The 16,727-nt window shown below is 59.4% G+C and overlaps 1 protein-coding gene across 1 annotated transcript in view; it reads right to left on the bottom strand.

Moving 5' to 3' along the window:
- Positions 1-355: 355 nt before the first annotated feature.
- Positions 356-16,727, bottom strand: part of NXN (nucleoredoxin) — a 66,419-nt gene continuing 50,047 nt past the window's right edge. Inside the window, exons 5-8 of the mRNA XM_067309713.1 lie at positions 16,415-16,521; positions 7,540-7,719; positions 4,482-4,606; positions 356-1,536 (exon numbers count right to left, since the gene is read on the bottom strand). Of these exons, the coding sequence (XP_067165814.1) occupies positions 1,354-1,536; positions 4,482-4,606; positions 7,540-7,719; positions 16,415-16,521 (595 nt within the window). The 3' untranslated portion in view covers positions 356-1,353. The remainder of the gene's footprint in view (positions 1,537-4,481; positions 4,607-7,539; positions 7,720-16,414; positions 16,522-16,727) is intronic.

The raw sequence follows: 16,727 nt of genomic DNA, 5'->3' as shown, positions 1-16,727 counted from the left end.
TGCTGCGCGGCCGCAGGAGCCTGGGAGCCTGGGCTGGGCCGGGGGCTCCCTTCCTTTCCCAGCCTTGGCGCAGCAGCCCCCGCAGGCTGCCGAACAGCTCCTTGGACAGTGGGGTGCGAGGGGGCTACGCCGGTCCCAGGGAAGGGGGACGGGATCCCAGCCTGCCTGCTGCAGTGCTGGTAGCCGCCTGCACCAACACCTACCACAGTGGGGGGCTGCAGCCGCGGCCGCTCCATCTGCCCCGCGTCCGGCTGGGAAACTCCTCTTCCTCGCGCGAGTCCCACACAGGCTCCCTCCACCCCGAACGCCGGACCGGCCGGGCAGCACGCGGCAATTGGCACCTCTGAGAACTAGGTTATTATAACAGTTTTATTACAAAGTTCCAATCACCATGTACAGTTTTTACAATGTCACTTTTTGGGGGCTCGGCTGTGCTGCTTGGGTTAGGGATTGGGGAGGGATGTTTTGTTTTTTTAAAGAACAGCACCATTAACGCTGGGTTTGGGACACACCTACGAAAAACAGCTCAATCAACTAACATAGAGGGACGGACAATCCATACCAGAGAGACAGGATAAGACGGCGAGGGGGAGGGACGAGCACAAGGGCGAGAACGTCGGACGAGGAAGGGAATAGGAGGGCAGGGCAGGGCAGCCCGGCGTGGTTCCCCTCCCAGTTCAGGGTGGAGGGAGGGAGTGTCTGTGTTTTGCAGGTGGGTGGATTTCCCCCAACGCGTACAGCCAATGCTTCCCAAGCGTTTGGGGTGGGAGATGGGAAACTACCTGGAAAGTTCTCATCCCGAGGAGGAGGAGAAGCTCAGCTGCGCTGTCGTCTTTCAGAGGTTGTCAGCAGTTAAGACTTTGACTCGGCCTCATCAGGGCACTGTTACTTGAGCGGGAAGGGAAGGTGGGCAAGGGGCAAAGGGGACAATTTCCTTATTGCTTCCTTGAAGTAATTTAGTCTGCAAGGGTTGTAGGAAAGGAAAGGGGAGGAAGGAGAAGAAAAGAGCCCCGAGAACCCCGTCCACTGCCTGATGCGTATGTTGGGAAGAACACCATGCAAAAAGATTTGCCTGCTAGCTAGTGCCGTGTATAAAATAACAATATGGTAACAGTTCTGGCCTGGTTATTAGAGAATATATCACCATGAAGCACAAGCGAAGTCTCCAAACGCCAACGACTCCCTGCTGAAAGTGCATCTCAAGGAGTTTGCTTAGGAGAAGGATTCACTGCGTAAAACAAGGCACCACAAGAAGGTTGGATACTGGGTCGGGCGTGAGAACACGCTGGAGAATCCACGAGCGGCAGAAGAGAGACCTAGTTTTAAATAATGTCTGTGGGCGCAGAAGCCCCCTTAGATGGGCTCGGGTTTTAGCTTGTCTGCTAGAAAGTCGCTCACGAAGGCTTCCACAATCTCTGGCGTGATCTCCTCCACATCCATCACGTACTTGGCCCTGGCTGACATGTCAAGGATGGTGAGCAGGGGCGCAGCCTCCGGCAGGTTGGTGTAATCCCGGAGCGAGTCGGTCATGTCATCCTGGAGGCCAAAATGAAGAAGAGAGAAAAACCATCAGCAGAGGCAGAAAAGCCAGGAGCAGTTTGCTGCTTCGACACTGTGATCCAGCCCAGAAGCGTCTTGCAAGGGCTTGTGCCACGCAACCGCAAGCGCAGCCAGCAGCACCGCGCTCCGCTATGGCGCAGGCAGCTTTGTAGCAAGCCAGGCCAGTTTATCCCGGGCTGGGATGGGACCACGCGCTCCTCCACCCCTTTCCATGTGGAGCGCAGCCGCCAGCCCCCCAGCGCCCCGCTTCCCGGGGCTGTGCTGGAGCTGAGCTCCTGGGGGAGCAGCAGTCGCATTTCGACATTCGCCGCTCAGCAGCCGGGGACTCGCTTCCAAGACGCCAGGACGAGCCGCAGGGCTCTCCGGGGGTCACCTCCCTCCACGCGCCCCTCCCTGGAAAACCCTTTTGTCAAATGCCCTGGATTAAAATTCCTAGCAGCAAAACCAGGACGCACTGCGGGGCAGAGCCATGGTTTCGGCAACGCCCGGAGGTTTCCCAAGCGGCGCGGAGGGGCAAGCTCCTGCCGCAGGGCACAGAGCGCGCGCAGGAAGGACCCGAGCGCACGCTCAGAACAAACCCAGAAACATGAACTAAACCAAGGCCCCTTTCTGATCCCAAGGGGGATCCCAAGGTGTCTTGGGGCGCGCACGAAACCTGAAGCGCCCCCAGCAGCACGCTGCTCGCAGGGAAAGCAGAGGGCTGCCTTCGTCGCAGTCGGCCGGATCACAGCTCTGGGGAAAGAGGAAGAGCTCCTCTGTCACTGCCAGGACTGTGGAATTCAAAGGCCAGCGCTGGGATGATTCATCGCCAGTTCCCGGCTCCGAGCGCTGCAGGGAGATGCAGAGTTACCAGGGCCAAGCCCGGAACGTGCAGCATCCAAAACTGGGCGTTTCTCCGAGTCGTTTTTCAATGGCAGCACTAGAAATAAATAACCCCGGGAAGCAGCTGGTAGCTCTGCAGCGCTCGGTGGTGGCCAGCAGGGCAGCGCGGCTCGCGCCTCCCCTTTCACTGCAGGGTTTCTAGCGCAGCCGGTGCCGGGAGAGGCGCGCTGGGCGCCCCGCGGCCCCGACGCTTCCCGCTTCCAAGGGCGGCTGCCGGCCAGGCCCTGAGCCCCGGCCCGCAGTCCAGGCGCCGGGACCCCTCGCCCTTTATGCGATCGCCACAAAACAACTGCCATGTTTTAATCAATGCAAACGCGGCGCAGACGGCACCCGGGGAGGAACGGGAGGCGCCCACGCCGGCTGCATTGTGCGCCGGGGCCGGCCGGGACCCGGGGCCGGCAGTCAGGGCCATTGAGGCGGCGGTGAATGAATGGGACGTGCCGGATGCTCCCCATTCTTCGGCCCGGCTGCTGCAGGGATGCCGGGAGCCGCATGAATAGCGGCAATGTTTCAGCGCCAGCCGGCGAGCGGGAGGCTGGGGAGGAACGGGCTTCGCGGGCTCTGGGGGAGGGGGGCAGCCGCGGGGCCTTCCCAAAACAGCCTTCCCAACAAGGGGCTCATTCAGGGGCACGGGGCTGAGCTGGATGCTCGGGAGCCCGTCGCGGCCGGTGGGACCCGCTCGCCCCACGCCGCAGCTGTGACGGGAGCGCAGGGGCCGGAGCAGGCACGCGGCAGCCACCGGCTTCCCACCTGCCCGACGCCCTCGCAGGGCAGCGGCCCCTCGGGGGGGTAGCAGGCCCCGGCCGGGCCCGTTAGCTTTGGCGACCTCTACGCGAAACCCTCCTGCCTTTCCAGCCCGCAGCAGGACCCAGGGCTTGCACGGGGGAAAAGACGGTCGAGAAGCCCCGTTTCCCTGCAGGCCCCGTCTCTGAGCGCCCTGCAGCCCTCCCCTGCCTGTACGCTCGCTCCGGACGCCCATCCAGGGCGGCGCGGAGGCTGCGACGCTCCCGCTGGCGGCCGTAGCGAGGCCGCGTGCCGCCCCGCCGCGCTCCCAGCGGCCCCAGCTGCGCCCGCGGGTGGTTTTTGTCTGCATGGCGGGCGCTGCCGCCTGCTCCGCTCCCCCGAAACCAGCCCACGACAGCGGGCGTGGGGCAGGCGGGATGCCCCGCGGCCCCTCCGCCACGGCCACCCAGGAGAGCCCCAGGCGCGCTGCCGGAGGATTAACTGGCTGCAGGCCAGGCGACCTCCCCGGGCCAGCCAGCTCCCTCCTCCTCCTCCTCCTCTGGGGAGAGCCAGGACTCCAGGCAGAGGGACATGCAGGGAAACCCCCCTGCACAGAGCCGGGATTGCTCTGGCTCCGGACAGGCCGGGCTGGTCTGGCCGCGCTCCCTGGCAGGGCCGACGGCTGCCAGCTCGCGCTGGCACCGCAGCGATTGCTTTGGGCGGCCGCCAGCCCGTTAGGGAAGAGGCTGGAGCAGCAGCGGGCAGCACGGAGGGAGCCGCTGGCAGGGGCCGGGCAGGCAGCGCCGGCTGCAGTCAGAGCTCGGCCCCTCTCCTCTGGCCCAGCGCAGCCTCCTGCCCGCGCAGCGTGCCAAGCCGCAGCGGCAGCACCGCGTGGGCTCCGGCGCGTGCTGGCTCCACTCAGAGCTCTGCTTCCCCGCTCCAAAACGCCCACACCGAAACCAAGGCATCCTTGCCCTGCTCCAGGTTTTAAGGCGAAGCACGCCGTGGCTGGGACCCCTTTGCTAGGAAGCAGCACCCAGCGCAGAGAGCAGGGCACTGAGCCAGGACTCAGGTCTAGCTTTGCTCCACAGTCCCTAACTATCTGCAGTGGCTCCGTGCCTCAGTTTACCCACCTGAAGAGCGGGACAGCAATACCCAACCTAGCGCAGTCCTTGTACGAAGCGCGCCAAGACTCCAGCCCAGCGGCTAATGCCTGGCCTGGCTCAGCAGTACGACGGCCAGATCATCCCGTCTCTGGGATGTACGACGGACAGATCATCCCTGAAAGGCAACTCCCAAGCTCTCCTCCCGCTTACCTCTCCCGCCACAAAGAAGAGCAACGGGGCCTCCTCCTCTTTGGCTTTGTACTTGGCGATGATTTTTTCAGCTATGGGCTGAATCAGTTGTTTTGCTGCCTCTGACTCTCCGTCATCCTCTGAATCTGCAGGGCACAGGCGCAGGGAGACAAAACAAGGAGACACCACAGAAAGGAGGTTAGGATCAAACGGATGCAAAGGGGCCAGGGCGCAGGCTGCTCCGTCCCACCGCAACGCCACGGAGCAAACGGGAGCCCCAGCGCACGGCGCTCACTTCAAAGCCACGCGGCGGGTAGCGATGAGGGAGCCGCGGAAACCTCCTCTTCAGGAGAGACGGGGAAACACGTCACACAAGAGAGGCTCCTGCTCCCCAAACCTCTCACCGCTCGTCTGCCCGGTGCCACTGCTGAAGCGCAGGGACAAACAGACCCAAAAAGCCCGGTCTGCTGTTTGAAAAGCGTCAGGGTGTTTTGAAGCCCAGACGAACGTGCTGCTCTGAGGCTGCCTGCCACCCCTGCCTGCCACCCACCGTCCCTCCGCCGTGGGATGGCAGCTCAGCAGCTTTTCCACTCGAGCCTCCGTGACGGCTGCTTTGTGAAGGCGGCTTTGATTTGACAGAGGTACAGCAGAAAGGGATGGAAACATCAGTCAAATGCCAGCCACCGCTGAAGTTCAAATACCGAGTTGGAAAGGAGAGAGACAGCATCCTTGAGCAGCATTTAGATGAAACGATTTCAATTTGAGGACAACTTTAGCATTGAAAATATAAAAATAAAAAGCAAGAAAACAGCCCCTTGGACCACCAGCTCCTCCAGCTGGGTCTCCTGGTAGTGTGCCCGCTCTCGTGGTACCTGCTGTAACCATCCGATATAATCACCGCCAACACTGATCCCAGCTCCACTGCCGCGGCAGGACGGGCCGCTGCCCGCAGCCGAAGCTGTCTGCCCTCGCTCTGAACTTCTCTGCCCTCCCCTCTGGCTTCCTTAAGCAAAAAGGGGACACCAGAGACCCTGCGCACTGTATTTCGGGGTCCTTCTGCATGCCTGACGGAGTGCTAAACACGTGGAGCTGTGGGGCTTGTGCAGTGATTTATTTATTATTTTTTCACAAACAAACGCTGCTGGCTAAGCTCCAGGCAGCGCTCGACATTCTGGCTAACCTAGCCCTAAACTCTCGAGTGGCGGATGTATAACGTTTGTGATTTATTCAAAACTGATACTTGTTAAACCCACTGACACAATCCCGACCCCACACGCTGCGAGCTCAGCGCCCCCCCCGCGCCTCGCACGCTGCCTGCCGGGGGCGTCGCTGTCTGCGCAGCGCAGGCATCGCGCCGGGGAGGCGTCTAGAAAAGCTGAGCCACCTCAAAACACCGCTAACTAACCGGCTCGCGGAGCTCGAAAGCAAGCTCCAAACTGCCCGGGAGCAGCCGGAGCAGCGGCGGCGCGGGGGGAGGCTCCCTGCAGCACCCCGGCTGCCTCCGTCCCGCGCTGCCGGGGGATCTCGCCAGGCCGAGCATCCTCTCCGACCCGGGCGAGGAGCGCAGCTGCTGGCCGGGGAGCGCTTGCTCTCCCATAAGCTGTTTGCACTAGGGTGACAGAACCAACTTTGCTCAGAGCATGACAAAAATAACTCTTTCCAGAGGCCTGCAGTGACTGCGCCCATCAATCACGCCCGGCGTGGCGAGCTGGTCCGCCCAGCTTGAGGAGAGTATTTTTGGCTCTGCTCTCGCATCCCCTGCTGGGCTCTGCTGAATAAATAATCAGGGTCAGAAGGAAATCTGAAAGGGAAGAAGGGAAAGAGCGAGAGCCATAGTACGAATCCTGCAAAGGCGGCGTTTTGCTTACAAAGGGCACGTGAGGAAGCGGGAAGCGATCCCTGCCGGCGTCCCAGGTCAGCGCCCCTCGGCACAACGCCTCGCCGGCAGGCTCCGGCCAAAGCAGGCTCTGCAGCAAACCCTCGCCACTGCTCGGAAGAGCGTTCACGGGTCAAACACACTCGGAGAAGGGGATCGAGCCTCCTGGCGGAGCCCCCAAACCCCTCCGCACGCTCCGCAGCGTGTCACGCACAGCCCTCCCGGCCATCCCGCAGCTGCCTGCGCCCGGCCCGGGGGTCGGCCTGGAGCAGGGATCACCTGAGCCAAGGCACTGCCATAATTTGACCATCTGTCATGCGAAGGGAAGTGACCGGGAACAACCCAGCTGCGCTTAGGATGAGCTCCAGGCCCGTTTCCAATCACAACTGAGCTTCATGTGTGGGTTGACTGTGGAAGAAGGACACAAGCTTTGGGGAAAAGCCTGCTCTGTCCCGCAGCCAGCTTCCCATGGAGAGGGAATATCCAAGAATCGGCAGAGCAAGCAAGATGATCCTTTGTCTGTCACAGCCTCACTGAGCCCAGGAATCCAAGCCCTGGACTGTGCTTCCCAGCACCGAACTGCAACCCCTTCAAGACGCTTCCCGACCCATCCTCTGCCTCAGCTGCAACCTCATGAGCGCTTGGAGTCTCTGCTCCAGAAAAGCCCTTCCTCATCTCAAACACCACCGAGCGCCGCGGTGCACTGCTAGTTCTCTTCAGCACCTAATTAGCATTCCTCTCCACAGCCGCCACTGAAGCATCTCGTACATGACAGCTCCTCACCACTGCAAATTGCTACTCCACCAAACCCCTCGGATTGCAGGGCTGGAGCTGCAGGAGAAACGCGGGCACAGACAGGCTTTGCCACGGGAGCAGCTCTGGCCAATCCCTGCAGGCTGCAATAGCCCATTTCGCTGGTGCAGCAGGGCTCCAGGACTGCCGCCCCCCCTCGAATGCCCGGAGGGGATTTGACAAGCTGCTCTCACGCAGTCCGTTGCCTTCCCACGGCCTCTCTGGACACAGGAGCAAGTATCAGCATCCTTGGGGATGCAAACGGGCAGATGCCACTTCCCGCAGACACTGTCACCACCAGAGACAGGTTATGAGGCTAGAGGACCTTCTGGCTGGCTCCAGTTGAGCGTGCAGGTAACGCAGACCCCTTCTCGAGCATAGCCTTGATCCGAAACCAGCAGCGCTCCGTACCTACAAAGAGAACGAGACACGGGCCCTCGTTCAGCTGCACGGCGTTGGAGTCCGTCAGCTCCAGCACGGGCTTGGGGTGCCAGGGGAACTCGCGGCACTCGACGTCGTTCAGCACTTCCACTCGCCCCTGCCGCGTGATCACGTCTCCCTTGGAGTCCAGCACGATGAGAGTCGGGATGCCTGCAACGGAAGAAAAACAAGGGGGATCAGCCAAAGCGCTAACCTGGGAATGAGAGGGCGTGGGGAAAAAGGATGTTTTCTAATGGCTCTGGCAGGAGCCCAGGGACCACACTCTTTTTACAGCTCATGCGTGATCTGGGAAGCAGGGTCCCTGGATCCTCTTTCTGCCCCAGGAGAGCACTGCAACTTGGGAGGCCGGAGCAGGAAGCTGGGAGACGGGCTATGGCACTGCCCTCCTTTCCCCTTCGTGCGCTGAGATGTTGCCGCTGCCTGGCACGGACATTCTCGGATGCAAACCCCACCACACCAGACAGGGACTCTCCTCAAAAGCTCGTCCCGTCTTGCAGATTACCTGCATGAAAAGCTCCTCCAGCGTGCAAGGCAGGAGCAGGAGCGGCCAGGCAGACGCTACCACCCCCGGCTCTGCAACAGGGCTGGCAGCGAAGAGCTTGGCCCAAGCTCAAAGCCGGGAGCGTGAATCTTTGCAGAGGGTGGACTGCACACAACAGGGGCCGGGAAGCAGGATGTGCTCCTTCCCGGCAGAAACCCATCCATTTTAGCAGCTACGAACCCCTCCCCGACCCGCCGCGCCCCACACTCCTTCCAGCACTCACAAATAATTGCCCAGCCCTTGTCGCAGCGCACAGACGTGTCCAGCGAGCCATGAACATTACATGGTTTGGATGCCGCTCCGCAGCGCTCGGGCCTCGGCGAGGCAGATACCTGACATCCCTGGGCGGATAAAGGCCGGAGGACCAAGAGGCAGCTGCACAGCGCTAACTAGGCTCATTTAGCGTGGATCCCTGCTGGGAATACCCGAAGGGGAGCGCCCGCCTCCGCAAGCAGAGATGGAGCAGGAGAATTAGCAGGGCAGCTGTGAGGATTTCAGCTCGGAAAGCTGAGAGCACGATTTGTATTTATTAATGCCATATTGTTAGACATCATTTTCAAAGGCTACAATTACTTCGTTATGGCCCCTCCATCTCTGGTCCTTGGCCTCTGAGGAACTTGCACGCGAAACAGGGAACAAAGCCGGGAAATACCAAAGGCTCCTCTCGGCACGCCAGCCCCAGCGGAAGCAGAGGGGGCCGTGGGGGAGCCGCGGCTCCGAAGGCAGCGGGGAAGGTGGGTGTGCAGCCGTGGGACGGAGCTTGCAAAGCGAGAATTTTGCTGAGAGCAAGGCCACAGGGTCCTGGCCAGCGATCCTGCACCTCCACCGTGGCAAAGCGAGGGGAAAGTGTCAGTCGGAAGCGGACGCCGCCTCCCAGCTGCCACCCCACTCCTGTTCCAGGCACAGCGAGCGGGAAAGCCCTCCTCTAAGTCATACGCACATTCAAATTTTTCTCGTGAGAAAAAAAGCCCACCAAGGGCTATTAAACCCAAGGACAAAGCTACACCCCTCGCTCACAGCCCCAAGCTGCAGGCTGCCAGAGGGGCTGGGGGAGGAAACGGACCTCCGTACTATTTGTGCTGCTCCTCCCTCCTTCCCGGAGCCTCTGCCATGGCCCCGGCACACAGGAGACCGGACGGAGAGCCCAGTCCCGATCACCATGCCGTAGCGACTGCTCCCAGAGCCAGCAGGGCACATCTGGGAAGCGCTGCGGTGACAGGGAAACAGCCCTTCGCAGGCATTGGGGCTCCAGAGCTGTTGGACACTTCCTGGATTTCTGATGAGTTTTGCAGGTAATTATTTCACCTTTTATTATGCTTCAGAGCTGACTCTCAGGTTATGAGAAACGCCGTCCGGATGGGTTTGCACGGTGCAGCTCCAGCTGCGGTTACCTCCGAGAGCTGCTCACGCCGCACGCTGCAGCCGGCACGGTTCAGCGCCCCGCCGCCCCCGAGCGCGCCGCTGGGCCGGCCGGTGCAGGACCCCAAGCAGAGCTCTGCCCTTGCCCCAAAGAGCTCGCGATCGAGGACAGAAAGGAGCATCCAAACCCCGACGCAGGCACGCACCAGAACAGCAGGGTAACTCAGGGCGAGCGCGATAATCCTTCGCTAAGACCAGCTGAGCCCTCGCAGGCGACGCGGCTCACGCAGCCGGGCAGCTCGGAAGCAGCCAGCCTCTTTGGGCAGTGCCCCGGCTCAGACCCCGCCGGCTGCAGCTGCCGGATCAAACCGCGCACGACGCTTGCAAAGAAACCTGGAGCCCGCCTCGCTCGGCCTCCGCAGCCCTCCGCTGCTCCTCTCGCGGCGGTCATGCAGCATCAGCCGCCTTGGCTTGGCTTGGAAGAAAACCAAGAGAGAATCAGCTAGATACACCCCTACACACCCACGGGGACAGGATCCAGGATCTAGGGGGTAACGGCCCTGAACAGGACGGGGCTGGGGACGTCAGAGGACGGTTCCGACCTTGGGGCAAAGCATCATCTTGTCCACAGAGCTGCAGGGCCTGGAAAACCCCATCCTAAAGGGGAAGCCCTGGGGGGAGCGTGCTACAACAAGCACCTGGAGACGCGCGGGGTGTGGGAAGAGGAGGCAAAAAGAAGAGCTGCCGACAATTGCTAACAGATTTTGCTTTGGAGGAGGACGATCACACTCCAGCTGCTGTGGATGTTGCTGTATGGGTGTTTTAATTCATCCTGCCTGGCTGCGGCACATGTGTTAAGAATAATCTTCCAGGAAGTTATAAGCACACAGTTTTCTGCTACAAAAGCACAGCAAAAGCATGGGAAAGCTCTGCTTCCAGTCCTCCCTGAGAGGAGCACTGTGCCGCCTTGCTCACGCGCGTTACCTGCCCAAACGGGGACGGAGCTTTCCCCTCCGCAAAGTCGATGAACACATTTTACCCAGACCAACAGCTGAAAGCACCTGTGCGAGCCTGACGGAGCCGACGAGAGGGTGCGAACGGGCTGCCCGCGAAGACGGGCCAGCGCAGGGCGAGCATCCCGGCACAGGGGCAGGGTCTGCAAACACGGAGCTCGTTTTCAGCAGCTGGGTTTAGCTCGGCAGGTCTGCATTTGTCTTGACAGAAACAGATGCGATGCTGCTACGCTCAAAAGAGCTGCTTTTCACGTCAGGACTGGCTGCAACCCTGCCCTAATGATGCACACGTCAAACTGTTAGGCACAAAGAGGGAGGCTTCACTAAAAGCACAGCGGGCCGCCCGGCTCAGCAGGCTGGCAGCGCACACGCGGCCTCTGGCCTCCAGGGCTCACCGTGCGAAACAAAGCGAGGCGAAGGCAGCCGCGGCAGAGATTTCGCACGAGTCACCTATTGAAACCCAGCCCCGCTGGCACGGGCGCAGGGCGGACACCAGCTGGTGGCTGCTCCATCTGATACAATACCTGCGAGGCTTGCAGTGCCCAGGGCCGGCAGTTGCAGCGAGCCCCCCCGACGCAACTCAGAGCCCCTGAGGAACGGGCTGTGTCGAATGTCAGGGATGCCACTTGCAGGACACGCCGCATCGTTAGGCGGGAGAGCTTCGTTTTACGCTAACAGCCTTTCTGCTGGTGGTACGCCCCAAGAAAGCAGTTTCCACCCAGACCCCGCTCATCTGCAAACAAACAGCAGCCTTTTTTGGGGGCAGGGGGGATGCCTGAGACAGAGCCGAGACACGACCACAGCTGCCCGGTAGCCTCAGGGCCTAGCAGAATGTCGCAGCACCGGCAAAACAGCAAATGGACGTCCGCAAAGCTGGAGAAATGCTCTGCAGCCTGAGCCCAGTTGTCCCACTCCCCTGGACAGCTGGGAGAGCCGAGCAAGCCAGCCGGGAGCACGAGGATCCGCTGAGGAAGGAGAAGTGGCAGTGCTCAGACAGCGGCGATGCCAGCAGCTGGGGCACGGCAGGCACGCGGAGGCAGGCGGCCGCGCGGGGCCCTCAGCACAAGCAGCTCCCGTAGCGGAGGAGGAGGAGGAGGAGACCCGCACTCCCGGCGGTTGCTGACCCGCGCAGGGCCACCCTCTTGGCAGAAAGGGCGGGAGACTGAACTGTGGGAGCAGGAAACCAAAACGGCACCAGAAGCAGCTCACGGTGGTGACTTCAGTGGGAAACACGCTGCTGCTCTCTCGTCACGGAGACAAAGCAACATCCCAAAAGGGAGGAAGAGGGAAGAAACGTGATATCAGGCCCTGAGAGACAGGGGTCGAGCGACCAGCGTTCGTGTCACGCTCCCCGTCCGATTCCCATCGCTCGGGCTTCGACCCCGCTGCCATCGAGCATCCCCTCCTCCACCCAGCAACACGCTCTGAATCGCGACTGGCGCTCGGGCAGCTCCGGTCCTCCTCGCCTCACCTCTCCCTTTCCGCCCAAAGAATCGTTTTAAAGCTCATTTGTCAGAAATGCTCCGCAGAGGCACTTTCTGGGCAGGGGGGAACGAACGTGCTCTCCCCTGCAGCTACTGCCAGACTCGCTCGCAGGTCAGTAAAACAGTGGGTTACTCACAAGCCTCCTGGACTCTCGGTACGGCGCTAGGAAACGCAGGGCCGTTTGGGCGCGCCAGGGCTGCCTGCGCGCCCCGGCGCGGTTACATTCCCCTCATTCCAGCGCAGACAGCGCTGCTTCACATTCCTCGCTCGGGATGTGCGAGCCTGCCCGCGCCGCCCCGGCCCTCGGAGCGGCACAGCGCCGCAGAGCGCCGGCTGGCCTTACGAATCCCGCGGGTACGCCAAGAAAGGGATTCTAAATCACAGAAAGGCTTATTCATTACCTGCTGGTATTCAAGGCAGCTCTAGGGCAGGGACAGGTTAAACAGACTGGATTTCGGAAACTCACTCCGGCCCTATCCTGCAAGACACAGAGTAGCACGAACTATTCCTGAAGCCAGGAGAAGCACATGACGACCAGCATCCCGCACGACTGGGATCTCCACGCATTTATGATTCCCATCCCCATCCCAAATGCCTGCCTTTTGGTCCTCTCCAGCTCTGCACCGTACACCTGAAACGCAGACAGACAGACAGCCTGCAAGCCAGGAAATCTGAGTTCATCCCCAGTGGGGCCACAACCATTCCTGTACGTCCTTCTGCCAGGCACCCCGATAAATCCATCTCACCGCAGAAAAGATTTCAAATTAGCTTTGCCGACCCGGGAAATTTAAGGGCCTGAGTTTGACACCTAGATTATTCTGCAAGAGCGATCCTGCAGTCATCCCTGATTTCCTGCACAGTTCAAAGCATTTAGGCTTTACCCGATTTGCAGATGCAGACACACAGCAAAGCACCCAGCCGCTAAAACTTCCTACTGCAAATACAAAATGTGTCCCATTTGCAAGAGATGCCGACTGGTGCCCCGGGTACCGTCCCTGCCCAGCAGCCCCTGCAGGCAAACCTGTCTCACACCCGCTCACCCAGACGTTTCCCCTCCTAGACACGCACACAAGCCCCTACTCACCCACCTACATCCACTATTTATTTCTTTAGTGCCTTTCGGGGACTTTGGTAATTGTCTTGAGTCATAACACCAGAATCTACTTATCCAGAAGAATCGTAAATCAGATATTCCGCAATGAATATTGTATAAGCACAGATTAGAATTAGCATAGATGGGCTCAGTTTCATTTTAGGCAGTAGAAAACGGACTCGATTCCCACGGGGCTGGCTTTTTATGAAAACACACGGGCCAAACAATTTGTTACTGAGCCTGACAATGCATTTATTTATTTATATACCAAAACCATATCTGACATGAAAATCTTATCTGCATTAAATCTGTTGGCTGGATAATCAAATCACTGTGAACAAAACACTCAGAGAATACACCAACTGCAGCACGGGCTGGCGTTTTTGTTGTTTTTTCACCCCTTCAGAAGAAACCTTTAGCAAACCGGTACAGGAAACCTTTCCTGACAGCAATGTCCGCGCCGTTCCCACCAGCTGGGCGGCAGGAGTGACCTGGGGGGTCTGGAACAAAGCCCAGGGCAGGGAGGAAACAGATTTTTCAAGTCTCCACAGCTGACTGCAAATCCCAGAGAGCCGCGATGGAGTCCACGGTGGATTTTCAGGCACCCGAAATCTCTCGTAAGACACACGGCAATGTGGGGCAATTCCTATTTGGGCATGAATTTTACTACTGCTCCCTGGGCCACCAGAAGGAGAGCTCGCATGAAGGGATTTCATCTCGGGCAGCCGCCCCGCAGCCCGGGAGCAGCACGCGCAATGGAGAATTACTTCGAAACAACCACGCTACAAGAAAGGACTCTCTCTCCAGATAGCGCTGCACCCAGAAGCAATTTAATATAGGTGGCGATGGTACAACCCACCGACTCCACACGGGCTATGAATGGAGGCATTCAAGCAAACCCAAATAAAGCAACTCAACCTACGTTTTTCACTGGTTTTTTTGAATGCTGTAGGGGCCAACACAGGACTAAAACAACAAGAGAGCTGCCCATCTTGCTGCTTTCCACCGCTCAGCGACTCAAACAGTTTGAGAAGACAAGCGCTTTTGTTATTTCAGCCCCGGGAACGGCCCCCGCAGGCCTTAGAAAAGCAGTGGGAAAGGCACCCCGCACACACGTGCCCGGCTCCCAGCTCCCCGCTCCGGCTGGCTGCCGAGACCGGCCCACGCCCAGGCCTCGGGGGCTGCTCCGAGGCGCACAGGACCGGCGGCCTGGCCGGCCACACGGACGGAGAACAACGACGGCCACAACGAATGATGCAGGGTTGTCCGAGTCTTATAGGAAAGCGGAGAAGCCAAGCAGGCTTTTACAGAGCAAAACCAGAAGCATGACGCCAAATATAGCGAAGGATGTCAGAGGTGAACAGCATCGTTTTTAGATTTTACTGGAGATTTGCAAAAAGGAGAAAGCCAACGGGACCATTAGGAAGGCAGAAGAGCGGAAAGGCTGGCAACTGCCCAAAGCTGCTTCTCTGCACCAGCGTTTGGCGAGGAGGCCTTTACCACTGCGTCCCTGCTGACGACAGAGAGGCGGGAGAGCCGGGGTGAGCCGGCGCCTGCTAGGACATGGAACGGAGAACCACAACCTCCGGGGAGCCGCCCGAGGGTTTGCCCCCACGGAACCCTCTCCCGCGCCGCTCGGCGCCGAGCCCGGCCCGGCCCTGCTGGCCGCCCGGCAGAGCCGCGCAGGGGGGCAGGCGGGACGGGGACGCCTTTACGCGCCCCCCCGCACCGGGTGCGGCACGCTGCAGTCTGCCCCACATCGCAAAGCGACTCTGGGCCGCAGCTCACCCCTGCAGCGAGGTTCCCGCCGTACAGAGCAGCCGTGACGCACGGAGCACGGGGGCCTCCAGCCAGACCCGTCCGCATCCCTGGAAAAGCAAGGGTAACATGGGAGCTACCCCGGCCGGGGAAGAGGGTCAGGGCGCAAGGGAACAGCAAATATTTACATTTTCAGGTCAGCACGCAACGAGGAGACATTTAAGGAGACAGCGGCTGGTATTAAAAGCGAAGCTGTTGTCCCCGTTTCCCTGGCTACAGCACGCCTGGCGCGGCAGTGTCCAAGTCTGGACACCTTATTTACAGAAAGTCCCAGCGAAACTGGCAGCCGTCCTGTGCCGCACGGCCGAAACCAGCGCCGGAGAGGTTTGTAAACAGGCCGGGGGAAAGACAGATGAAAGTGGAATGCTTCTGCCCCATGGGAAGGTAATTAAGAAGCAAACTGCTGGCTATTTAAAGCAGGCTAACAGTTATTCCTGGCTTCGCATCGGAGAACAGAGCACAGCGACGGCACCTGAGCTCACCCCAGAAGGGCTATTTGGGGAGGACTCCAAAGAGGGATCATTCCTGCTGCCCACTGAGCTTCAGCCAAATGCTCAAATCGGGGAAACTATCACATTAACACCAACACGGATGAACAATCCGAACTGAAGGATTCAGGTCATTCTGGCAGCCTTTCACTGATGAAGCTTCGCAGAAGCAACGCGGGCAAAGCCAGGAAGGCACGCAGTGACCACCAGCAGGGTCCAGCCGCGTCCTCAGGCCCTTGGCCGCCTTTGGCAATGCTGCTCCTCCTCTGGCACCTCCAGCCTGCGCCCGTCCAACCGACTCTGGGCTGAAGCGGATGAGAAACACGCACCATCCAGCCAGACTGGAGGCTCCAAATCCTCCTGTCCCTTAAGCACAGGGAGAAACTGCAGGTACGTCTGGAAGACTCCCTTGCCTTGCACCTCACTACACTGCAGTTTGTCCCCTGCATGAACAGTGCGTCAGGCCCAAGGGGGGCTGCTGGGAGCTCTTATCTTCAGGACACTTTGAAAACACCCAGACAGACAGACAGACAGACAGACTCTCTCCCCCTGCCCCTCGGAGCAGCCAAGGCTGCTGCAATTCTGGCACTGACACACACAGCAAAGGCGAAGCCATGGTTTACATCAAACGCACACTCTTCTCTAACTCATGTCACTAACATAAACCAGATGCCATCTTCCTCAGCCTCTGCGGAGAGCGATGGCCTGCCTCTGCATTGCATAGAGCAGCAAGAAAATGAAATTTAAACCTTCAAGAAAAGGCAAAACAAATAAATCAATAATTAGGCAGAAAACATCCAAGCCAAAAACAGTTTCCAAGTTTCCAGGAAGAATTAGGCTGTTTATGGAAGTCCGGTTTCAACTAACAGCCTGCCTGGCAGGTGGTAGGAATGTGAGTTTGCGGAGGGCAGAAACATGAAGCAGCTCTGCCTGGGGCACTCTGCTTTGCTTTGCTGTTTTCTTGTTTTGGTTAAACAAGAGGAGACATCACAAATATTCAACAAAAGCAGCAGAAAGGAGAGCTGTGCATCAGCGGGGCCCTTCCTACCTTGTATGCCGTAGAGTCGATTCAGGCGCGATCGTCTGGCCTCATCAGTGTACGGGACAGCTAGCCAGGGCATCTCGCTGAAATACTGCTTGAAGGAGTCCTCTGACCTGTGCAACGGGAACAGCGCATGGGATCCAGCCTGCAGCCCCTCGTTTTCCTCATTAAACATCTGGCCTGCAAAGACCTTTCTCCATTCCAAGTCCCACCTGTAAGGGCTGCTGGCAGGTACAAACCTGGGGAGAGCTGTACCAAATTTAAAGCCCACAGCCCCTCCAGAAGGGCTCTGCAATGCATTTTTTTCCAACAAAATATT

Source organism: Apteryx mantelli, chromosome 22 (assembly GCF_036417845.1).
Source record: "Apteryx mantelli isolate bAptMan1 chromosome 22, bAptMan1.hap1, whole genome shotgun sequence".
NCBI classification, from domain to species: Eukaryota; Metazoa; Chordata; class Aves; order Apterygiformes; family Apterygidae; genus Apteryx; species Apteryx mantelli.
Note: the sequence above shows the minus strand (reverse complement) of the source record. Positions and strands in the feature narration are given on the sequence as shown.